General features: G+C 42.0%; 1 protein-coding gene across 1 annotated transcript; it reads left to right on the top strand.

Moving 5' to 3' along the window:
• The first annotated feature begins 932 nt into the window (after positions 1-932).
• LOC139367127 (cyclin dependent kinase 13) lies at positions 933-10,454 on the top strand. The gene is made up of 14 exons (XM_071105188.1): positions 933-2,895; positions 3,865-4,407; positions 4,531-4,695; positions 4,833-4,972; positions 5,160-5,330; positions 6,324-6,513; positions 6,730-6,786; positions 6,934-7,035; positions 7,166-7,243; positions 7,399-7,515; positions 7,631-7,762; positions 7,897-8,096; positions 8,276-8,746; positions 8,985-10,454. Exons 1-14 carry the CDS (start codon positions 1,757-1,759, stop codon positions 9,662-9,664), a joined length of 4,185 nt encoding a protein of 1,394 aa, XP_070961289.1. The 5' UTR covers positions 933-1,756; the 3' UTR covers positions 9,665-10,454.
• Positions 10,455-26,349: the final 15,895 nt, after the last annotated feature.

Raw genomic sequence — 26,349 nt, 5'->3', positions numbered from 1 at the left:
TCTTTGATTTGCTTTATCAAACTGAAGATCAATCTCAATATGGATGTTGGTTATACCTGTATTGTGTAGTTATTATGTTGTCTGTTTACTCACATCCTTAACAAAAACACTAATGTATCTTACTGTTACTGGGTACGATAATTGAAATGCTGTGTACCTTTTCAGTTCATGTTTTGTGAGCTATTGGATAGACAAATAAAGTGATTATAATTTTTTTTACAAACAAATCCACCCCTTTTTATTCTGAGACTTACATTGCAGTAACAGAACAATCAGTGCAACACAGCTGTAAATTGACTACTTTAATATTTTGTTTAAATGTAATATTCATAGTAGACATTGCAAACTAAAATGACCCATTAATGGGATATGTTCTCTTTCCAACATTCGTTTTGGCGGAATCAAATTGTATTAGGCACATGTGCCGAATACAACAGGTGTAGGTAGACCTAGTGAAATGCTTAATTACAAAGTCAACTCATGCAGTGTTTAGTTGCATAATCTTGACTAGTGAGGAATAATAATTGTAGCCTTTCTAGTCCTCCCTGTGCCTAGCCCCCTGACACTCCAAATGGTGACGCGGGGCGAAAATCTTTAATATACCTATACTGAACAAAAATATGAATGCAACATGTAATGTGCTGGTTTCATGAGCTGAAATCCTAGAAATGTTCCAAACTCATTCCGATTGGCTGGGCCTGGCTCCCAAGTGGGTGAGCCTATGCCCACACATGGCTGCACCCATGCCCAGTCATGTGAAAGGATAAATCTGGGCCTAATTATTTCATTTCAATTGACTGATTTCCTTATGAACTTTAACTCAGAAAAATATTTAATTGTTGCATTTTGCGTTTTATATTTTCAGTATAGTTTATGTTGTTTGTCCCATATGACATGTAGGCTATACCCCCTCTCCCTCCAACCAAAATCACACATTCAGTGTTATTGGCTCTCGCCCTGTGACCACTTCTTGGCGCATCCTAGGGGTTGTATATTTTGGCCTGGCTATAGGTAATACAAAGTAACGCAGTATGATATTTGGAATGAAAAATTACTTAATGTTAGATTGACTATTTTCATTCCCAATGTGGAGAAACTTATGTGTCAGGAGTTTTCCTTTGGTAGTGACGTAAACACTGATCTGCACATCATTGGACGTAACAGCGGAATAGTAGGCCTTCAGTTTGAAAGCTACGGTTTGCGTGCTAGTTAGCTACCTACTTCCTTGTTAGTCCAAACTGGAGTGTGATGGCAAGCGTAAAGAAGTTTGTCCTAAAAAGCGAATGGTTTTTCCTTATTTTCAGCACTTTGGGAATACATTTTTAAAGCCGATGTGAGCTGCGATATTCCTCAAGAAACATTTCCTTTCGAGCAGGAGACATTGGGCCTGCTACACTAAGCATGGAATGGAATGCAATTACGAGACACTGCCTAGCTAGCTACAGTTGCTAGCTAGTTAGCTACAGTTGCTAGCTAGTTAGCTCTGGCTAGCCAGCTAGCAAATCTTTGGAATTGCAGACCAAGATTCTAATGATTTATTTTTCTCGTATTATCAGAAATTAATATCGAGGTAAACATTGGATGGACTTGGTTGATGAATCCGATGGATTATCGCTTGGAATAGCTCACTACCAGTTAGTGACTAGCTAGTTAGCTTTTTAGCTTGCTAGCTAATTTGTAGCAAATGTTTTGTGTGGCAACATAACACTAAAGACAACTAATATTACCAAAAGTATATATCACATATTTTTGATAAATGCCTAACCCGGAGGTGTTTCGCGAGGGTCGGGGAAGAAGCCCATCGACACAGAGAAGTGCCAGACAGGAGCGGCGCAGTAACGTTAAACCTGGAAGCGGTGCTACTCCGCACCGAGAGAAACACCGGGAGAAGAGGCGGTCGTCATCTATCCGAAAGAAACACAGTCACGCTAGGGGGAAAACACAATGGCATACGCCAGATGAACCAGACAGTGAACGGAGAGGCACTCTTGAAAGAGGTGAACTTCGGACTTTAGTGGAATATGACGATGTGAGTTCCCAATCAGAACGCTTTTCTGGGAGCCCTTCGCCGAAACCAGAACCGCATGCTACTATTTTGGTCGACCGACTTAGCGAAGTTGAGTTCACAGGCATGAACGGACCGACATCCCCAGAGAGAAGGTCTCGAAGAGACAGGGCTGTATTGCATCTCAGGAAGGATGAACAAATCAGTGGTTCGTCCGAGCGGAATAGACCAGAGAAGGAACCGAAAAGAAAGGGACGCCAGAGCCGTGAGAGGGATACTTCGAAATCTCGTGGTAGTAGCCTGAGCGCCACCAAAAACAACCGAGACGGTGCGAGAAACATTGACAGTAACGGCAAGAAGACGTCTACAACCTTGGCCCCCATGTCTTTGGACAAAAAGGAATCTAAACGGCACAAAAGTAAGACACGTTCTGAAAAGGAGCCCCCGTCTGCATACAGGGATGCACCACAATCATACCGAGATGACCGTGAAGAACTCGGGGCCTACAGAAGAAGTCCTGGTTTCAAGGCAGACAGCCCACATGGGAAATCGTATTCCTATGGATATCAGTCTCCCAGTGGTAGTTATAATAACCAGTTTATATCAAGAAGAAGTCCCAGTTATGGGAACAAAAGGCTGTCCCCTACTTCAACATACTACAGCCGAGATTCTGAGGTCTATGGTGCCTACAACATTTCAAAGTCGCCCAGTTCATACTCGAGCAACAAAAGAAAGCGGTCTCCAACGAGCCCATTCAGTTGGCGCAGGTCTCCAAGTTATGGCCGACATAGTCCATTCGAACAGGGAGAACTTGCTTCAAGTCCCTACGGTACCCGTCGGCGATCACGAAGTCCATACCGAAAGTCACTGAGCCCAAGTCCAGACGTAAGGTAAGCAATTGATCAGAGGTTACTGTACTGGCTGAAAGCGAATTATTAATAGGTGTTACCCTCCACCTTATGAAATCTCTTGGGAGAAAATAATGGTATGAATGTATATTTTTTTGTTGAATTTAGTGATACTGAGAGACATTGATGTAAATTTGAGGGCAGAATCTGGATCACCCAAGTGAGCAAAGCTTTGTGAAACTCATTTAGTACAACTATTTTACCAGATTGTGATTCAGATTGTAATGATGCCTTCAATGCCACTGAAAGTGTTTATTTGCCATTCCAGTAGTCTGCTAAAACAGCACTTATTAGACAGTATGAACATTGGCACGTGTTTTTCTGTTGCTTATTAGAAAAATTTGATTTCATTCTTGGTGTGTTTCCTGACCGACTCTGCATTTGGTTAATGATATTTGTCAACCATGAGACACTAGACGCGGAAGCCTATTTTACTTCCTCAAAATAACCATAATGAATCTAAGAACTCAATAAATCTGTAATTTTGTTGTTTTTGCTGAGGATGTTTGTTGTGCAATTTGACATCTAAGGTGTTTGCAGTATTTCTCAAGTAAAGAAAATGTGTGACGTGTTATCTTATGTAAACAAAAGACAGAGCTGCTGGGCAGGTCTGTCTCACTGTTTATGCTATTGGATAGAAAGCAATCACAGCTGCTATTCACCCCATGTTGGAGGAGAAATGGACATTGTTCAATCTAAATCCAGCCTTCATTTACCTGTTGTAATGCATGGATATTCCAAACTTTTTTTATTATTGTTGTTGAGGATACTGACTTCATGACAAATGATCCTACTTACACTTTGTAGTCAATTTCGACACTAGAATAACTGTTTCTGACTAATCGATGCCACACAGACCATTTTCAAAGGGATTTGTTGCTTTTTAAAGGCAGTCACTCTTAAAGGGAACTTTTCCTCTATGAGAGATTCATGTGTCTCTCCTTTCTCCAGGCGATCTGGCAAGTCTCGAAGCAGGAGTCCGTATTCCCCCTCGAGGCACTCCCGCTCACGCAGCCGCCACCGCCACTCTCGCTCCCGCAGCCGACCCTCCAGCCTCTCCCCCAGCACACTGACCTTCAAGAGCAGCCTGGCGGCCGAGCTCAGCAAGCAGAAGAAGGCCAAAGCTGCCGAGGCAGCTGCCCGGGCCAAGAGCTCCAGTAGCACCTCAACTCCCACCAAGGTTCCCTCTGCAGGCTCCCACCAACCCAGCCCCAAGACCAACCACGCCACTAAGAAGGGCCCCAGGACCCCTGTGTCGAGCCAGCCCCAGTCCCCCGCAGACAGGACCTCCAAGAGGAGCACAGAGCCCCCCAAGCCCAGCAAGGATAGAGATGTGAAGGGAAAGGATGTCCCCTCGGTGCAACGAGACAAGAGGAAAGTACCAGCATCTGGACAGGGCAAAGAGAAGGAACGAGTCACTGCCCCAACTGCCTCTACACTGACATCTCTACACCTGCCCCCGAACATCCTCGAGCACTTAGCTGGAGCAGACAGGTAATCGAACATAATAAAGAGTTTTTTTATAATTAAGAGAACTCATACATTTTTTCACACTCATACATGCCTCCCCCTCTTTCCATAGCCTAACTTTTCATCTTATTTTCCTCCCCTGTGCAGCTTGAAGGACGTCTTACCATCGCTATCAGGGAAGAATCCAGCAGAGCGTCAGAAGGCCCGCCACCTCCTGAGTGACCTGCCCCTTCCTCCCGAGCTACCCACAGGCGCCTCCTCCCCTCACAGCCCATATGACGAGAAGAAGACCACGCTTCGCCGCAGGCCCAAGTATGTCTGGGCCCCTTGACTATCCATGTCTCACCCTACCACGTCAATGGCCTATGCTCCTCAATAAGCTCTACTGCCTGGGGTTGAGAACCACTGCTTGACCTAATCTCTTGTTGGTTGGTTTGTCTTTCTCCCAGGATCTGCGGCCCACGCTTTGGGGAGATCAAGGAGACTGAGATCGATTGGGGGAAACGGTGCGTGGACAAGTTTGAGATCATCGGCATCACAGGAGAAGGCACCTACGGCCAGGTGTACAAGGCAAAAGACAAAGATACAGGTGAGGACGACTAAATGCTTACGCTGTATTATTTTACCATCAACGTTTTAACCTAACAGAATAATCTGTTTGTCAAACTCTTAAATTAACATTTGAGTCTTTCTATGCCCAAGGTAACTATTATGTATGAAAAGTTATCTTCTAATATCCTCTGCCCTTTACTTATATCTCTATCCCTGTGGTGTAGCTGAGATGGTGGCCTTGAAGAAGGTGCGCCTCGACAATGAGAAGGAGGGCTTCCCTATCACCGCCATCAGGGAGATCAAGATCCTCCGCCAACTCAACCACAAGAGCATCATCAACATGAAGGAGATAGTCACTGACAAGGAGGACGCCCTGGACTTCAAGAACGACAAAGGTCCATATAACAAACCCACTGAATTATCATTCTGCATCCTAAATGGCACTCCATTCCCTACATAGTGCACTACTTTTGACCAGAGCCCTATGGCAGAGGTTCTATAACTTTTTAGGGCCGGGGACCCCTTTTGTGATAGCAATCAGATGAATCATCTTTTTAACCTTTATTTAACTAGGCAAGTCAGTTAAGAACAAATTCTTATTTACAATGACGGCCTACTAAAAGGCAAAAGGCCTCCTGTGGGGGCCTGGGATTAAAAATAAAATAATCTAGGACAAAACACACATCACAACAAGAGACGACACAACACTACATAGAGACCTAAGACAACAACATAGCATGGCAGCAACACACGACAGCAACATGGTAGCAGTAAAAAACATGGTACAAACATTATTGGGCACAGACAACAGCACAAAGGGCAAGAAGGTAGTGAGATAAAAATAGCATACAAGGAGTTTTATGTCTTTGGCAGTGCACTGGGAAATTAACAAAGTCTCGGGGCCCTAGGAAGGAATATTTTAACGGCCCACCTCTTGGTATTGGGAGATAATTTTGCAGTTGTTCAAGCTAATATCCTCCAATTCAGTTTTAAAGCTTAAATTGCAATGTGTCTTGTGTTTTAAAATAACATTTTGGGGGAATAGAAGTTTGCCGATTTGAGTTGCACATTTTATACTTGGTCGACAAAAATTGAAAATATCCCTGTGCGCCGCCTAGGCCCATGTTGCCCAGGATTAAGAACACATTGTAGATTAATAATATTACATTGTATTACACCCCCTAAACTTATCCCATGGATCTATTGGCCAAAATGTACAAAAATATATTGATATATCATTCTTAATTGTTTTAATATTTTTTAGATGCGGTACCCCACTTTGAGAACCCCTGGTCAAAAGTAGTGCCCTATGTAGGGAATAGGGTGCCATTTGGGATACAGACCATGTGTCTACATTGTTTCTCCATGCATTTGTTCTCCTTTTACAGGTGCGTTCTACCTGGTGTTTGAATACATGGACCACGACCTGATGGGGCTGCTGGAGTCTGGCCTGGTCCACTTCAACGAGAGCCACATCAAGTCCTTCATGAGGCAGCTGCTGGAGGGCCTCGACTACTGCCACAAGAAGAATTTCCTGCACAGGGACATCAAGTGCTCCAACATCTTGCTTAACAACAAGTGAGTGCTGCTCAGGATAGCTAGCCTGCTGGTCCCAGGTCTGTCGGTGCTGTCTTGTCAACTCCTATGGTCATTATCACACCAAAGCACAAGCAGATCTGGGACCAGGATAGTCAAAAATGAAAAACAATTTATATCCGCTGCGGAATCAGTTGAATTGTCTGACAGAAAGGAGTCGGAAGTCACGTTAATGCTGTGTTCTGTTCTCTACGCCAGGGGTCAAATAAAGCTGGCAGATTTTGGACTAGCTCGACTTTATAACTCTGAGGAGAGGTAAGTGTCCCGATATGGCTTAGAGTTGATTGCTGCCAATAGTTATGACTGTTTTGCTTCATCAAGCATATTGGTCTCAAATGTGTTTTGTTGTGGATGATGATGATATTATTGATACTTATGCATTTTTCTGTCCCTGTCTTGTAGCCGACCGTACACCAACAAGGTGATCACCCTGTGGTACAGACCCCCAGAGCTTTTACTGGGGGAGGAGAGGTACACACCTGCCATTGATGTGTGGAGCTGCGGGTAAGAGAGACACCTACGTTTAGTTGATTAGGTGTGGTGTTTCACTGGCTGATATTCATGATTCTTAAACCGAGGACAGATGGTTCTATAAAGAGAATCATGCATTCACCCTGTTTTTGTCTTAAATCAGGTGCATTCTGGGGGAGCTTTTCACAAAGAAGCCCATTTTCCAAGCCAATCAGGAGCTTGCCCAGTTAGAGCTGATCAGGTACGTTGTGGTCCGAGGAGAAGGGTACTATAAATCCCTCAATTTCTTATAATCAGCATCCCTTTTAACGGTCTGAAAGACCTTCAGCTATCTCATTGGACAGTCTTCTTGTTAGGGCATATTTTACTCTGGCCTTTGGCTTTTCTCCCTTCCAGTCGAATCTGTGGCAGCCCCTGCCCCGCTGTGTGGCCAGATGTCATCAAGCTGCCCTACTTCAACACCATGAAACCAAAGAAACAGTACAGGCGGCGGTTGCGAGAAGAGTTTGCTTTGTGAGTCGATCTGCTTGTTTGAATTCAGTAATTGGGCTCATCATTGGTGCATGAAAAGAATGTTGTTATCCTTTGGCTGTGTTTGACTAACCACTTCATCTTTCTCTTTGGTCAGTATACCACCCTCTGCCCTGGACCTGTTTGACCACATGCTGGCGCTGGACCCCAGTAAGCGCTGCGCTGCCGAGGCGGCACTAAGCAGTGAGTTCCTCAAAGACGTGGACCCAACCAAGATGCCCCCACCAGAGTACGTTTGGCCAAAGACGTTTTACTTCATAGTCTGTGATTCATTACTGTAGAATATCATTTTTGTGATGACCCACCCTTTGATCTCCCTATTTACATTTTGTCTCCTGTCCTCTTCCCATCTCTCTCCTCCAGTCTCCCCCTGTGGCAGGACTGCCATGAGTTGTGGAGTAAGAAGCGGCGGAGGCAGAAGCAGATGCCAGAGGAGCTGTCAGCCTCCAAGGCTCCCCGTAAGGAGCTGGGGCTGGGAGACGACAGTCGTAGCAACACCCCCCAGGGCTTCCCTCCGCCTGGGGGACTCAAAGGCCAACCTGTGGCTGCCTCAGCCCTACTGGGTGAGTGAATGGGCCTTTAGTCTAGTACCGCAAAGTCACCCCTCCTTACTGGCCTGACACCTTATCAGTTACACACTCACTTTAATGGCTTATATTGCAACGACTAATAACAACTTGGAGTGAATTAAGAGGTACTTTTTAGTAAATTGCTTAAATATATATATTTTTGTCTCCCGTAGACTCAAAAGCTCCCAACTCCCAGCTGACCCAGGAACAGCTGGCGGTTCTCCTCAACCTGCTCGGCCAGTCCAAGAGCGCTGTCAACCCGGCCCAGATTGCCAAGGTCAACCCCGAGACTCTACAGCAGCTCTCCAAGGTCCTGCCACCAGAACACTCTGACTCCGACCGGCCTCCAGAGCCACACCCTCCACTCAAGCCCCACAAGCTCCCTCAGTCAGGTGGAGCACCCCGCACGCCCCCCATGCCCAAGCCCCCATCGCCACATCCCTCGTCGGCATCGCAGGGTAAGCCTGATGGGGAGGCGTCGGCAGCCACCCAGACGGCAGTCACCATGCTACTGGCCCAGCTCCTCCAGGCCCAGCAGAGGCAGGAAGCTGGCGATACAGACGGCACAAACGCACCAGCAGGAGGACCTCCTCCGCCACCCTCTGAGCCAAAGCTGCCCCCAGAGCCTATCCCTGTCTCGCCAGGTAACTACTCATAGAGAATATTGTGACATATTTTTTACCTAATTCTTTGCAAGCAGAAATAATGTATGTAGACTTGTATTCCACTGCTGTGACTATCCAGTAGGATTATCTGTCTCAAATTCTGTACACAATGGTTTTCATTTTGGATATCCCTATGGTAGAATACGAACTTCCAAAGTAGGACGAGAACTATCCCTTTGCTTTGAACTAACATCATGTCTTGTGTTTTCCCCCTTAGTGTCCGAGGGGAGCGGAGTTTCATCCAGACCCATCCTCCCCCCCGACCAGAGACCCCCTGAACCACCCGAGCCCCCTCCCCGCTGTGAGGACTTGGACTACCGGCAGAAGATGGCGCGTAAGATGGGCCACCTGCTGCCTATGCCAACCTCAGGTGGAGCTGGTGAGGGAGGAAGGCTCCCGGAGCCAGACTACCCACCCCACCCCGGCACAGAAGGACCCAGCTATGGCGGTGACTACAGCCGCCCACCCCCTCCACCCTTCCCTCCTGTGGGTTTTGGCGACTGCTACATGGGCCACATGTTGGGGGGTGGCCTCCCCCCCCACAACCTGAGGGAAGTGTTCAGCAACAGCACTCAGCAGTCCTCGGCTACCGGGTCCCTGGCCACCTCACTCCAGGAGCCCTTCCCTTCAGGCAGAGGTGGAGGTGTTAGCAGCATGGTGTTCAGCGGTGACAAAGACCATCGCTTTGAGTACAATCACAGCCCCTCCTTGCCTGTGGAAGGGAAGCCCAACCCCACCAGCATCCACCTCTATAACCATGCTACCCCTCCCCCGCCCATCCCTCCTCCAGGCCAGTCCTGGAGCTCCCCTTCCCAGGCTGTGGCCCCACCTATGCCCCTTGGCTTCAACCCACATGTGAACTCAGCAGCCATGCGAGGACGACACCTCCCCTTCTGATTGGCTGTGGCATAGTGAATGGGCGGGGTATGATGGACACCTCAGACTTGTGGACTCAAAGGAAACTGAGCCCAAACCCTCTCAGGCTAGACCAGAGGGATCTGGAAATGCACACTTGATTTGTAATAATAAATACAAAAATCTGTGTAAAGCATTTTATTCCTCCTGTATCTGGAATGTGGGGTATGTTGCAGAAGGGGGGTTGTATAGGGGGGTCTTTTTTTGCTCATACTGTTTCATATTGTTTTTTTGTTTGTATTCTACTACTGTCTTTTAAATTAAGCTTTTACCTTTTTTGAGTGTACATTTACCAGGCTAGGTATTGCTTTTAAATATGTACCCAAGCCTTTCTTTTAATTGCTACCGAGCAAACTGTTTTGCACTACTGACTAAAGTAGGCGAGAACGATTTAGGTATGAAATTAAGTGCTATATCTGCACAACTTTTAGAAAATGACCTAAGTTTTTTTTATTTTGGGCCAAGCATATGTTGAAACCAGGAGGGCTCAGTTGATCGGGCTCCTGACTTGAAGGTGGTTTGTTTTTGAAGAGGATTGGCTCCTGAAAGACTGGTGGCACATGGGTGACTGCAGTTAAACTGATAGCTACTGATTGACTTGATGGAGGAAGGCCATGTTCACTTTAATTTCCACAAGCCCTTTGCCAATAGCCATTGTAAAACAAAAGGAGACATGTAACCCAACTTCAAAAAATACTTTTTGTACTAAAATGTTTTTTTTTTCTTTTCTGGGGGGGGGTCATATGTTTATTAAAGAAATGCCAACAATGTTTTTATTTGTGTCTTTGACTGTCGATCATCAAAGAATCATACCTGAACATGTAGAACACACTAACCAGTGCAAGTCAACAAACTACTGAACTGCTATTTGCTGATGTAAAACATTTGTAAATTGATAGCATACTAGAGAAGATCAACTAATGAAGGACATAATGTTTTGTTTTTATTTTTCAATGCAATACTATTTTTGGTTGGAAGGTTGGCTGCCAAAAGAAGACATGGATGACGAAGGCAGGAACCACCTGAAAGGAAGTCAAGAAAAGCACCCAGAATAAGAGTTTGCTGGAGATGCACCGTTAAGGCCCTTTGCTCATCTAAGAGCTGTGTAAGTCATTACTCTGGTAGAAATGTCTACAAATGCTAGGCTGATGGCCTGTGAGGGATAAATAGGCATTAAAACACAGCTGACTTCAGCCATACTCCACTAAAGTAATCTACAACTACACATTTCAAACTGAATAAATGAATACGATGAAATCTATTTCTTCAGATGCTGTTGATATTGCTACATCTATTTCTGGGTAGTTACTATAGCATAAGGGTAGATTAAATTGATGTTTCTGCCTACACCCAAGAGTAATACTTGGTTGCACAGGCTTTGGCCAAGATATCTGCTGACAAATGCTTCTTGAAGCTGTCAATGTGTTTGCTGCACCTTTCTACTGGAAGTTTGGCCTGCTGTTTTCAGATCTCGGCATAGGTTTTCAATGGGATTCATATATGGACTCGACACTGGCCACTCCAGAACAGTCCAGCATTTCTTGGAAAATTCCTGAGTACTTTTTGATATGTGTTTGTGGTCGTTTTCCGTCTGTAAGAACCACAACCTTCAACAGAGTCCCACCCAGTAGGGCATGTGTGAATGTTCTTGGGGCCTAACCTACCCCAAAAGTTTGAATACAATGGGAAACCCGTAGTAGGCTGTGAGGTAGTTTTGTGCCTGCAGGAACATTCATGTATGCTCTTTTACCCGATATCATGATAAGCTTTGGTCATATCGATTTTGGTACCCACCACCAGTGAACATTGTTTTATGTGTCTCGTTCCAAAACAACTTAGAAATTTTAACTTCAGATGCATGGGCTACTTCCATTTTCTCTTTGCCTTTGACAGAATAATGTTCTACTTTTGAGATCAAGGAGGAAGCAATAGAGCCTAGTCTATTTTGTGATAATAGAGAACATTTAGTTAACACCATTTAGTGGTGAAATGTGTGTTTTATATGCTGCTTTGTTTGAGCATTAGTCTAAGAGCTTATTTCAATTGAAAAGAGTCGAAGTAGACCTATCTGGACTAAATTTAATTTGAAATCATATCTATGTAAAAATTGCCAGCTTCAGTCAGCTAGGCTGAGCTTCTTGTTCGGCAGCTCAGCATCCTATTCGCATACGTGGAGTGTGTCTGAAAGTGAGCGTTGCGAAATAAGTGGGAGGATCCACATAAGTGAGTTATGGAAACCTAATAGCTAGTTGAGCAGGTTGGTTAACACGCAATACCGTTTTACGCGGAAGCTTGCTGTTTCTAGTAGTATTTTTAGCTAAGCCCAACCCTTTCCCTAACCTTAACCTAATTCTCCTAACATTCTAGGTTAGTTATCCTAACCTGCCTGGTGAATTATCCTTACCGGTTTAGCTAAAATGCTACAAGGAAGCAATAAGCAGTCATGCAAAATTGTCTTGAGTGGCATCCAATCTGCCCAATTAGCTGGTATGTTTCCATACACCCACTTATGTTGATCTTTCCATTTATTTCGCAAAGCCCACTTTCAGACACACCACATATGCAGTTACGGATTGCTATGCACGATCCTTGGGAAGTCCCTACCCTAAACCTTAGCCTTGCCCATAACTCTTACCATCCCTAACCATTTTAAATGTACTCATACTTGTCCTATACTTGTTCATGTGCTCGTCAGAACTAGGAACCTCAGTTTAAAATAACGCAAGTTATTTGCGTAGAGTTTCCTATTGGCTAATTATGATACTTCCCAAGTGGGAAACTCTGGGTCATCTTTCTACAACGATTTAGCAGTCGGAAATTTCAGAGATTCCTAGTTGCCACTAGTACATAGACGCGGCTCTATTTACAAGACGAGAATGTAATTGCTCATTTGCTATGTGAGGTTTATTTGAACAAATGTTACGAATGCACTAGTAAACACAAACAAATATATATAAACGCAACATGTAAAGTGTTGGTTTCATGAGCTGAAATAAAAGATCCCAGAAATGTTCCATACGCTCAAAAAACTTATCAAATTTTGTTCACAAATTTGTTTACATCCTTGTTAGTGAGCATTTCTCCTTTGCCAAGATAATCCATCCACCTGACAGGTGTGGCATATCACGAAGCTGATTAAACAGCATGATCATCAGCATGATCATTGGCATTTCGGTAACTTAAAAAAAAAAATAACGGAGTTGTGCCTGTTGTTTCCAAGCGTATCTGCCCTCTCATTGGCTAGAATGCCTGCCCCCCCCCCCCCCCCCCCCCCCCCCTGTCTTGCCTCCTCTCGCTTGCCTTCCATCTTTGAGGACATATTTCCGTTGTTAGAGCTGTCACTCAACATTATCTTCAATATAAATAGATAGTCTTTGCTTTCAGTCAAAAACCTGCTTTCACCACAATGACTGTATATGAATGATCAAAGCCATCGATCACGTGACACCATTCATTCCTACGTGAAGAGCATTGAAGCCAAATGGAGACATAACATGCGCAGTTTGAGCTACTCCAGGAAGTGAAGTTGCAGGCTAGCTCAATGCTTCCCCCTTTCATTGACTACATGTACATGCACACCAATATCCTTTATTATTCGGCATACACAAGTATTCTGTTTTTGAGTTGACGCATATAAACATCATATCCCGTTTACAATAACCTGATTAAGCTTGTATCCTACGTATGTGAAACCAGGATAATATGCCTGGGATATGCATATCTTAGATGGGATATTGTGGCATGTAAACATCTTATCTTGTTTACTGTTCTTTTTTTGCGACCTGCACGCGCTCAGTTGCACATATCATATGTGTTGTGCAGTGTGGTGTTTTGTAATTATGTGTTCATCTGGTTGTCAAACAAATCACTTCAAAAAGTAGGCTACCTGCGCAGTTCAATCCACCATAATAATTCAATAACAATTTATTTGGCTGATACTCCATACTGAACCACATAACATAGTGGGTACTTTCACTCCTAATTTAGACACGTTTCTACTTATAATTTCCAACATTTGGTAGGCCATATTATAATTTTGCACATTTGGTAGGCCATTTGTCAACTATAGTTAAATACATGCAACTACTCTTCTGTCATAAATCGTTGACCTAGAAGACTAAATAAAGTAGTGCTCACCAGAATGATGTCTTACATCGATAGTTAACACTGGTAAAGTTGTCTGTTTGGTTTAGAGACCGGGATAAAATGCAATAGCTCCAAAACAGTGGGAAGATTGGTCATGTGCAAAATGTCAAATGTCATCAGTTTGACCAGTGTTAAGGAAATTAAAAGCTGAGAAAATGATTAAGCACGTTTATAAGACTTCAGTTCATCTTGGGCGCATATTTTATGTGCTTGAACTAGTCCGCTTGCATTACAGTGTCAAAGATAACACGTTACACACGCCTTCGCATTTTCTCAAGAGATGCTGAAAGAAAGAAATCATATTTCTCCACTTCTGTTCCTGAGACAAAATGAACATTTGTTGTATCATTTTACTCCAAGAAATGTATAATTCTGCCGGAGTTAATATTAAATTACATGTGAGAGGTTATAGGCCTACAGCGAGTGTCCATATTTCAGTTACTATTCCATTTAACCCATATGAACTTCAATCAGGAATATTCTGTTTATTCACGGATACAGGGATACTCCTGAATGGGATATCAAAGGTGCATGTAAACAGCTTATTCGGGATAAGACCTTAAGTGGGATACAGCGGCCAACTATCACGCATTGTCCGTGAGACACACGCATCCAGTTCTCACGCTCACACACCACACCTCTTATATTTCACGCATCTAAAAGCACTGATTTTATTTGACTGATTAATCCAGTGTATATTCAGTGCTTTAACTTTTCATGTGTTCAATTAGTTTTGATATCGGAGCATCTGCACCTAGGGGCGGAGCCAGAGGTGTGTCCGGGGTGGCACTGGACACTCCTGACATCTGATTGGCCACCCTGGGAGCCACCCCAACATTTTATTCTCTACTGGCAGTTTGATGCTGATTGCCATCTCATTTCACCTCTAGTTGAAATAAGCATTTACTTTGACGTTCGGCGGCGCATTTTTTAAAATCGAGGAAGAGAGAATATTGGTTGGTTGCGAGATACAGAAGAATAAGAACATACAGAAGAAGAGAGAATATTTCTACAGCTCCACGAGCTCTTTTCGCGGTTGGCAAAAGCATGGTATTTGAAGTAAATTTTAAGTTTTAGCATCGGGTTTAGATTTCCTGAAAACTTTTTACGAAAGTTGAGTTGCTATGTAAGTTAACGTTAGACCTTTGGTTCCATTAACAGACAGTTAATCGATTATATAAGAGAGATCGGTTCCCAATTTAGCCTAACATTATGTTTACATCTGTGCTAGTAATACACGCATATGCAGTGCAGTGTCGTAAGTTACAGTATACGAATGTTTAGCTAATATGGGGTAACTAGTAGGCTACAGCTGTCAGTGTTCAGCAATTTGATGAGGCTAGTCCAGTCAGTGTGGTCAGACTTCACAAGGACCCAGTCTACCACCACCAGGTCAGAGCATCTACCAGGCAGTCAGTCACATGCCCAGTTCAGCATTTAAATTTAGCTTCAGCTTGTAATGGATGATTTTGTTAGATTAAGCCTCACTTTAAAATGTTGGTTGTGGTTCATGTGTGTTCTTGTTGATGGCTGTGGCATTTTTATTGTGATTAGTGTATAATGGTTCTTGTGTTATTTTAATGTAATAGATGTATCAAGGGTTGACACAGAGACCTCTGGCTCTGAGCAAGACAGTGAGCCAGAGCTGCCTGGAGATGTCATCGAGCACCAGATATGCTGTTCCAAAATGACCCAACTTTAAACTACACATTTTAGTTAGCAGCTGTTAGTATCTAATATTATCTAGTATTTAATTATACATTTCCATAGAAAGAGGACACATTATTTAATGTGTATTTCAGATATTTCAAGATCCAGAGAAGGTCCTGTACAGCTGTGTTTGAAAACATTTCTCAGTACTCAGCATGGTACTAGGAACGGGGCTTTCAACAGCTCCTGGTATAAGGACAATTCATGGCTTGAATATTCTGTAAATCAAAATTTGACTTATTGTTTCTCCTGTAGACATTTTTCTCTGCTCAATACACCTGAATCTGCCTTCACATCACAGTCAGGTTTTTGTAACTGGAAAAAAAAGGGTCTGTTTAAAGATTCTGGGTTTAAGCTCCATTCGAAGGCAGAGCATCATATCAATGCTATGTATGCTTGGAATCAGCATAACAGGGCTATTGACAGAAACTCATCAATGTTAGATGTCATAAATGAGGACCGTAAAAGAAAGTGGAGAAAAACTGTACTTACATTAAAACTATTGCAGATGTGCTCCTATTATCTGCCATTCAAAATATGGCACAGAGTTCATCGAGAGTCTAATGACTCACAACAAGGGACATTTTTTGACAGTCTTAGAAGAAATAGCAAAGCATGACACTCAGAGAAAAGGATGAATGCGTGTGGCAATGCTAAGTACACAAGCCACGAAATCCAGAACAAAGTTCTTGAGGGCTTAGCTGAGATGGTTTTTAGTGTAATTGCAGATGAAACCAAAGATTTAAAGAAACAATCACAAATGTCTTTAGTTGTGATGTACTATTACAAGTGGGGCCATCCACAAAAGCTTGTTACACTTTCAGTCAGCTGAAAGCTTAGATGCAGCAGGTCTCACAAAAATGATAATTGATTGGCTTGAAAAACATGTTCTGGACTACAGAAATAATCTTGTGGGGCAAGGCTACGACGGTGCATCCGTCATGAGCGGAAAGTATTCTGGTGTGTCTGCACGGATTAAAAACAGTGCAAGATTTGCATTTTATGTGCACTGTAATGGCACTACAAAAATCTCTGAAACTGGAAACACTTATCTCCCTCACTAGCTTTAAGCACCAACTGTCAGAGCAGCTCACAGATTACTGCACCTGTACATAGCCCACCTATAATTTAGCCCAAACAACTACCTCTTTCCCAACTGTATTTAATGTATTTATTTATTTAGCTCCTTTGCACCCCATTATTTTTATTTCTACTTTGCACATTCTTCCATTGCAAAACTACCATTCCAGTGTTTTACTTGCTATATTGTATTTACTTTGCCACCATGGCCTTTTTTGCCTTTACCTCCCTTCTCACCTCATTTGCTCACATTGTATATAGACTTGTTTATACTGTATTATTGACTGTATGTTTGTTTTACTCCATGTGTAACGCTGTGTTGTTGTATCTGTCGAACTGCTTTGCTTTATCTTGGCCAGGTCGCAATTGTAAATGAGAACTTGTTCTCAACTTGCTTACCTGGTTAAATAAAGGTAAAATAAATAAATAAAAATAAATTGTTTGAATTTGGTTCTTGTGGATGCTGTAAAATCAGTGCCTGAGGCAGTTAAAGCTTCTGCAGGAGAGCAAAAAAGTTATAGCTTTGTATCTGGCTTGTACGTTCATCTCAAGTGGCTTGCAGTTCAGAAAGAGCTGTATCCACAGCAGCAGTCCCTCTGGTCAGGATTAAAACCTGCACTGTGTGTACTAGCTAGTATACTGACATTCTAAAATGATACATCCAAGGGGTATCATGTCACACAGATTTAATTTGGTCTTGATTAGGCCAATTCCAAAACTTTTCTTTGCTATTAGTTAACATAATATATTTTAGCATAAATATGATACTGTAAGTTTAATATCGATGGGCGACAAAAAGTCAATTTCTTGATACCTGGTATGTCAAATTGCAGTGTTTTTTTGTAAATGTACTTTTTTGGAAATAAACTATGCAATTTATGTAACACACAAATGCATCTTATCTCATTGGTGCTTGAGCTTTATTTTCTGAAAATATTTTGGATGTTCAACACTTACAGACCCAGATTAAATATTCATGAAAACAGAGTGACCCAAGTCTCTCCAGTGTGACGACAGTACTGTGTGTGTGAGAGAGAGAAAGAAATTGAGCTGCAGTTCCGAGGTAGACATTGACTATTCACAGTATGTTAAAGAATTCTAGTGAAGTAACCCTTTTGGACCACACTATCTGCCACATTGAAGAACTAATCAGAAATCATAGGATTCATTTATGCTCCTTAGATGCAAGGTTAGGTCTAGTTATGTAAGCGATCAAGGTGATTGGATGGGCATTTTAAAGAAAAGCCCCTCTAGATTAGAGTGGAGCTGAATGGAGAGACAACGTTCTCCTCTAAAAACTTGTAAAAAAGAGCAGCAAGGTAGCGCTGTTTTATGTACAATGTCAACACAATTATGTAGCTGTTACTCCCGTCCCTTTTGACAGCTTGTACTAAAGTCGATTTAATCCACACTTGCATTAGTCCCCTTGTTTGGTGATTGACATTTAGGCTGTGACAAGGAGAAGGCAGCAGACAGACCTACACTATGTTTTAGCAGGGAAGGTAGGATGACCTGAATCTAGAGGGGAAATAAATAGAAAAATAATTTGGTTAGGGTGTAGGGTCATCTTGTCTTCACAACATTTTATTATCTATCTATTACCTGATCATTGGAACAATTCTCTTTCTTAACAATGGGATAAAATCATATCAAATCAAATGTTATTGGTCACATACAGTACACATGGTTAGCAGATGTTATTGCGAATGTAGCGAAATGCTTTTGCTTCTAGTCCCGACAGTGCAGCAATATCTAACATGTAATCTAACAATTATAGGGTAATTAGTGTACTTGTCAGCAAGAACACTATTATTCCCACACTTATTTTATTGTTCGGCTTCTTCACAATTTTGCCAGTGTAATCACATATTTGAAATCTGATATGCCTACTTGTGTCTTTCAAAATGAATGATATGAGGCTATGTATTTTTGCAGTCATTTCACGGACAGAATTTGAATAAGTCATACAAATAAGCATTGGATATTAAAACGTTCCAGGCCTCACATATCATTTTTTACATTTTAGTATTGTGCACATACTAGGCAGAGATGGTAGAGGGGACTCACAAGTCATAAACGCATCATATTCTGTCTATGCAGAGTAAGATGATGAAAAGGATCTTCAACTAGTAGGCATAAATACCACCTGTTTATTTTTCTTGAAGGTTGGGTGATTTTGATTAATGAATTGTTATAGCAAGGACATTTTCAAACACCCAGCACTTGGGAAACATAGATCAGGATTTGACAAGAAATGTTAGACTGTTCTGGAGTGGCCAGCATTGAGTCCAGATCTGAATGCCATCAAAAACGGAGATATCTAAAAACACCAGTTGGTAGAAGGTACCCCTCAAACATTGCAGAATTGGAGTGGTTTGTAGTTTAAGATTGGGCCAAACCTCCAGTAGAAAGGTGCATAAAGCTCATTGATGGCTAAAAAATAATTTGTCAGCAGTTATCTAGGCCAAAGGCTGTGCAACCAAATATGACCTCTTGGGTATTTTGTTTTTCTTTTCTAAATAAAAATTCTAAACTTACGTTTCAAAAATCTAAATTGGTTCTGCAATGTTGAACATCCAATAATGTGTGGAGACCAACATTTTTTTTTTCCAATTTGAACTTGTTTTGGAAGAAATAGGGAATTATTTAAGAAAAGTGCAAGGCTGCCAATATATTTGGCCACAGCGGTATATCATAATGGCAGATTCTGTTGATGTTGCTGCCCTTGGGGCTGACCATAGTATAAGGTGAGATACCATACACAAAAGGCTTCTTTGGGGTTCCATATACAACATTTTGGTTATTTTGGCGAGATTAAAGAAACCTTTACTAAAAAAGGTTCTATATACAACGAATGTACAAAACATAGAGTGACCAGGTGAATCCAAGTGAAAGCTATGATCCCTTATTGATGTCACCTGTTAAATTCCACTTCAGTGTAGATGAAGGGAAGGATACAGTTTAAATATGGATTTTTAAGCCTTGAGACAATTGAGACATGGATTGTGTATGTGTGCCATTCAGAGGGTGAATGGGCAAGACAAAAGATTTTAGTACCTTTGAACGGGGTATGAGATTAGATGCCAGGCGCACCGGTTTGAGTGTCAAGAACTGCACCGCTGCAGGGTTTTTCACGCTCAACAGTTCCCTGTGTGTATCAGGAATGGTCCACCAAAGGACATTCAGCCAATTTGACACAACTGTGGGAAGCATGAATCAACATGGGCCATCATCCCTATTGAACGCTTTTGTCACCTCGTAGTCCATTCCCCGATGAATTGAGGCTGTTGAGGGCAAAAGGGGTTGCAACTCAAAATTTAGGAAGGTGTTTAATGTTTTGTGCACTCAGTGTATTTACCCAGTGAAGGTAAAGAAGCATGAGGGTTCTATCCATACCCCAGGGTCTAATGGGGATTTCAGAAAGCAACAGCTAACAAACGCTAACCCAGTCAAATCAAACACAAGTGTTCCAGCTGTTTTGTATTGACATGTATATCCATATTAATGATGCTGCTGCATGATTTTACCTGGTCAGAATAATGGCTAGATGACGTCTGACATGTTAGCTCTCTATGGCAGGGCAAAGATCAAATTCAGATTTTGCAACATTGTTGCCTAGGTCTGAGTGGAAAACAGTAAGGTTCATACAAACCACTTTATTTTAAGAATGTGAAATGTCAGAATAATAGTAGAGAGGATGATTTATTTCAGCTTTTATTTCTTTCATCACATTCCCAGTGGGTCAGAAGTTTACATACACTCAATTAGTATTTGGTAGCATTGCCTTTAAAATGGTTTAACTTGGGTCAAATGTTTCGGGTAGCCATCCACAAGCTTCCCACAATAAGTTGGGTGAATTTTGTCCCATTCCTCCCGACAGAGCTGGTGTAACTGATTCAAGTTTGTAGGCCTCCTTGCTCGCACATGCTTTTTCAGTTCTGCCCACACATTTTCTATAGGATTGAGGTCAGGGCTTTGTGATGGCCACTCCAATATCTTGACTTTGTTGTCCTTAAGCCATTTTGCCACAACTTTAGAAGTATGCTTTCGATCAGGGTAGCGGCAGGGTAGCCGGGTGGTTAGAGCGTTGGACTAGTAACCGAAAGGTTGCAAGTTCAAATCCCCGAGCTGACAAGGTACAAATCTGTTGTTCTGCCCCTGAACAGGCAGTTAACCCACTGTTTGTCATTGAAAATAAGAATTTGTTCTTAACTGACTTGCCTAGTAAAATAAAGGTAAAATTGTCCATTTGCAACCAAGCTTTAACTTCCTGACTGATGTCTTGAGACGTTGCTTCAATATATCCACATAATTTTCCTACCTCATGATGCCATCAATTTTGTGAAGTGCACCAGTCCCTCCTGCAGCAAAGCATGGTTCATCACCAAACTGTTCCTGGATGGTTGGGAGAAGTTGCTCTCAGAGAATGTGTTGGTACTATTCTTTATTCATGGCTGTGTTCTTAGGCAAAATTGTGAGTGAGCCCACTCCCTTGGCTGAGAAGCAACCCCACACATGAATGCTCTCAGGATGCTTTACTGTTGGCATGACACAGGATTGATGGTAGCGCTCACCTTGTCTTCTCCGGACAAGATTTTTTCCGGATGCCCCAATCGGAAAGGGGATTCATCAGAGAAAATGACTTTACCCCAGTCTTCAGTAGTCCAATCCTTGTACCTTTAGCAGAATATTAGTCTGTCCCTGATGTTTTTCCTGGAGAGAAGTGGCTTCTTTGCTGCCCTTCTTGACACCAGGCCATCCTCCAAAAGTCTTCGCCTGAGCAAGCTCTGTACTGGTGGTGCCCTGATCCCGCAGCTGAATCAACTTTAGGAGACGGTCCTGGCACTTGCTAGACTTTCTTGGGCGCCCTGAAGCCTTCTTCACAACAATTGAAACACTTTCCTTTAAGTTTTTGATGATCCGATAAATGGTTGATTTAGGTGCACTCTTACTGGCAGCAATATCCTTGCCTGTGAAGCCCTTTTTGTGCAAAGCAATGATGACGGCACGTGTTTCCTTGCAGGAAACCATAATTGACAGAGGGAAGAAAAATGATTCCAAGCACCACCCTCCTTTTGAAGATTCCAGTCTGTTATTCAAACTCAATCAGCCTGACAGAGTGATCTCCAGCCTTGTCCTCGTCAACACTCACACCTGTGTTAACGAGAGAATCACTGACATGATGTCAGCTGGTCCTTTTGTGGCAGGGCTGAAATTAAGTGGAAATGTTTTTGGGGGATTCAGTTCATTTGCATGGCAAAGAGGGACTTTGCAAGTAATTGCAATTCATCTGATCACTCTTCATAACATAACAGAGTATATGCAAATTGCCATCATACAAACTGACGCATTAGACTTTGTGAAAATTAATATTTGTGTCATTCTCAACACTTTTGGCCACGACTGTATGTGTTCACATGTATATTCTGTATTATGTATGTATTTCTTAGTACTGCCTTAGCGGCTATTACCGTCACAGTCCAGTGGTTGTGTTCATTGTACTTGTACATCATTGGATCAATCTGAAATTTTTAAAAAAGAGCAAGGATACATTTGCTGGAGTTTAACATCTGTCAAATACAACATATACTATTATGAGAATAATCCAACCAACTTTAAGTTTTGATTTCTTGCCCCTCCAAATGCCGGTCATTTCAAAGGTGTTAATGTAGAAAGCTTGCTCGGTAGACTGCCTATTAAAATTCCACACCAGATGGAACATGATGGTCTGACAGAAAAAATGAAAGACAGTGAAGGTAAATCTGTTACTTCGAAAAACAACTATTTAAGTTTTCCTTGTAAATACACAGATTAATCACACACATACACTGTTTACATATACTGTATGTGCAAAACAAGTCTTACTACACTTTCCAGCTCCATATTTGGACCAGTTCTGTGGAGATCCTGATAAAATATTTTATATGAGCCGTTTTTAGACAACAGCACATATTTATATTTTCCTCCCCAAGCCTCTGCAACACCTTGAAAAATGTACCTGCAAGGGTACTGAGATATATAAGATGGATCAACCTGGCAAGATTACATACATACATACATTTGTTTATATCAGTAGCAGCTGCTGCTGCTGGTGTGGTGGTTCTGGAGGCTGCTGAATTTATTTTATGAGGGATCCGATGAGTCTCCTCTATATGAGGCCTCAGGTGATCCACGCTTGTCATCTTCCAAGTCCGCACTTTTCCCTTCCAGACCTCAAATCATTTATGGGCCTAGATAGTTGGGATCTAGTTTGCCCCCTTTCCTCTGCACTCATGTTAACTTTATTTTTCGCCCAGAGTACAATTGTTTTTATGTATTATTGTTACTATCATTTTATTATTACTACTGTACCTACATTCTTAAAAACTAAAACAGAAAGCTGGTGTAACTGATTCGGGGGGGAGGGGGGGGATTTCGGCAGGCAGAAAATAGACCCCCCCCCCCTTTTAATTTCCTTAATTTTGTGGCTAGAGTCAAATAATTTATGTGGCCCACATCAGAGTCAAATACTTTCTATAGAACAAACTTCACATCAGGATAGGCAACCAAAATACACTTTTAATAGACTAATACACTTGAAACAAATAGCGAAACCGAAAACTGCAGACATTACTAGTGCCTCCCTGCGATCAAACCATCATGTAAAATAAAATGAAACGCAGCCTAATGTGATCAGAATTCTCAACAAGCAAGCAAGTCGCAGCAATGAAGAATTGAGTGTGTGCGCGTTCACGCGAAAGGGGGGGGGGTTGTGGCAGGGGGGAGCTTTTCGACACAACACCGGTTTGGAATAGTATACAGCTGTACCAAAGGCAATCAGTGTTTTTCCACTTCATAAATTAACTAAGCTTCTTTTCATTTAAAAGTTTCAATTCTCTCGTTAGAAAATTATGTCAAGCTTTCTCCCGCTAGAACGAATGATATGCATCTTCTTTCTAGTGATTTATAGATAGGGCAGGTGCCTAGAGAATCAATCACAAAGCAAGCAATGACAGGGAAACTGCTGTTTTGTCAGTCTGATGTCTGTCCCGCCTCTCCGTAGTGTTATTTTTGTGCGCTGTGGTTGGCGCACAAAGGGAGAGCATGATGCTTCTACTTCTTTGTCTCTTGTGAATGAATTTACATGTATATCTTGGGCTAATTTGTGTTCAGAGATTTAACAATGTACAACATACTTGTGAATTCATATGCCAAATAAAGACAGGGCCTCAACTTATGCATGTTTCATCACTGTCATTTCTCAAACTGGGGTTTAAAATACTTATGGGCAGTATTACTTGTGTATCAGTAGCTTGTGTGCACTTTTGTAGTTATTGTTGTAATGATATGCACAACATGAACATGCTGTTACACGTTGTCTCCATAGGTGTCAGCATTAGCTTTAGTTTACCACAAGTTATGTAAACATCCACTTTATTCCTGTACCTCTGGGAGGTATTCACTAGAACAAAACAGCAGGAAACGGGCTGAAACTGGGAGGGGATTTATTGAACATTTCTTATTTAACTTGTCCAATAAGAAACATTGTTTTTTGTTATAAAACATATCCCGGTTGGAAAACATTTAGCTACTTATCACGTTTTATAAATGATTGGAGACAGGCGCAGGAACACATAATAGGGAGTTTTAATACTCCACCCAAAATTACAATATGTCATGCAGGCACGGGGACAAAGCTCAAAACAAACACGTATACAAAAACACAAGGATGTAGCCCAAACTAAAGAGCGAGGTTAAACCTCTAATACATACATGGGACAAAACCCATAATAACAATACACGGGACGAGACCCGTAGTAACGAGTACGCAATACACGCAGCATGAACGCCAACACAACAAAGCACAGGCACTCACAAAACCAACAAACATGGGAACAATAACAAGACAATGGTGAACAGAGGGCACATATATACAATTACTAATCAAGGGAATTGGAATCAGGTGTGCAGCAATGAGAGTTCAGTGAAGCCTAGAGGCCGGTAACTTAGACCTCTGAAACTGGTGCATGGAATGAGCAGCAGTACCAGGGAATCCGTGACACTACTGTTTGCATTAATGATATTCCTGGCATCATAACATGAAGCTTATATCAATAGCTCCCATACTTAAGCTGAGTTCTGTCTTTTACTTTCAGTTTTGTACACCAGCTTCAAACATCTGAAAATACAATATTTTTGGTTATGGAAAATATATTTCACAGTGGTTTAGATGGTACAATGATTCTCTACACTATACTTGCTTGTTTTGTCACATAAAATTCTAATTGTTCACATAATTTCAGTTTAACAACCAGGAAATGGTGGAGCAATTTCTGCATAGTGCGTCTTTAAAGCTGACATATGTACTGTAACATTTTGGGCGACCTGACCAAATTCACATAGAAATGTGTCTTATAGATCTGTCATTCTCATTGAATGCAAGTATAAGAACAGATCTACTGGCCACTGTGTGCTTTTCTATGCTTCCCGTTCAAAAGTTAAGTTTTTGCACCATTTACCTTCGGTTTGGTACACCAGCTACAAACAGCTGAAAATACAATATTTTGGTTATGGAAAATATATTTCAAAGAAGTTAAGATGGTACAATGAGTCTCTACACTATATTTGCTTGTTTTGTCGCAACCAGGAAATGGCAGAGCGATTTCTGCATAGTGCATCTTTAACATGGTGAACGTAATCTGTAACACTCAAATTAGTGTCATATGTTACATTTGATATGGTTGCATAAGACAGAAGGGTACTTATTAAGGGAAACAATGAAAGTAGGGTGGCTGGTCAGGCTGGATGGGCAGGCGTATAACGCGAATATCTAGCAACCCAAAGTGTTTGACTCTCATCATGGACAACTTTAGCTAATTAGTAACTTTGCAACTACTTAGCATGTTAGCTAACCATTCCCCTCGCCCTAACCCTTTAACCTAACTCTTACCTTAACCCATAGCCTAGCTAACATTTGCCAACTGGTGTTAGCCACCTAGCTACCTAGCTAACAATAGCCACAACAAGTTAGAATTCGTAATACAGTATATTATATACAGTACCAGTCAAAAGTTTGGACACACCTACTCCTTCAAATTATTATTATTTTTTTTTTTTTTACTATTTTCTACATTGTAGAAAATAATAATAGTGAAGACATCAAAACTACATGAGTACATGAATCAAAACTATGAAAAAATACATGGAATCATGAAGTAAACAAAAAGTTGTTAAACAAATCAAAATAGACTTTAGAATATAGATTCTTCAAAGTAGCTACCCTTTGCCTTGATGACAGCTTTGCACACTCTTGACATTTTCTCAACCAGCATCACCTAGAATACTTTTCCAACTGTCATGAAGGAGTTCCCACACATGCTGAGTACTTGTTGGCGGCTTTTCCTTCACTCTGCGGTCCAACTTATCCCAAACCATCTCAATTGGCTTGAGGTCAGGTGATTGTGGAGGCCAGGTCATCTGATGCAGGACTTTAAAACTCTCCTTCTTGGTGTGTTGGGTCATTGTTCTGCCTGTGATTATTATTATTTGACCATGCTGGTCATTTATGAACATTTGAACATCTTGGCCATGTTCTGTTATAATCTCCACCCGGCACAGCCAGAAGAGGACTGGCCACCCCACATAGCCTGGTTCCTCTCTAGGTTTCTTCCTAGGTTTTGGCCTTTCTAGGGAGTTTTTCCTAGCCATTGTGCTTCTACACCTGCATTGCTTGCTGTTTGGGGTTTTAGGCT

The sequence above is a fragment of the Oncorhynchus clarkii genome, chromosome 15 (assembly GCF_045791955.1).
Source record: "Oncorhynchus clarkii lewisi isolate Uvic-CL-2024 chromosome 15, UVic_Ocla_1.0, whole genome shotgun sequence".
In the NCBI taxonomy this organism is placed as follows: Eukaryota; Metazoa; Chordata; class Actinopteri; order Salmoniformes; family Salmonidae; genus Oncorhynchus; species Oncorhynchus clarkii.
The sequence above is the reverse complement of the archived record's forward strand: the minus strand, read 5'-3'. Positions and strand labels throughout refer to the sequence as shown.

Excerpts from the sequence above, each read along its gene's own strand:
- LOC139367127 (XM_071105188.1), top strand. The coding sequence starts at position 1,757 with ATGCCTAACCCGGAGGTGTTTCGCGAGGGTCGGGGAAGAAGCCCATCG. Across the intron at positions 6,514-6,729 it reads AACATCTTGCTTAACAACAA|GGGTCAAATAAAGCTGGCAG; the intron begins GTGAGTGCTGCT and ends TCTCTACGCCAG. Across the intron at positions 6,787-6,933 it reads CTTTATAACTCTGAGGAGAG|CCGACCGTACACCAACAAGG; the intron begins GTAAGTGTCCCG and ends CCTGTCTTGTAG.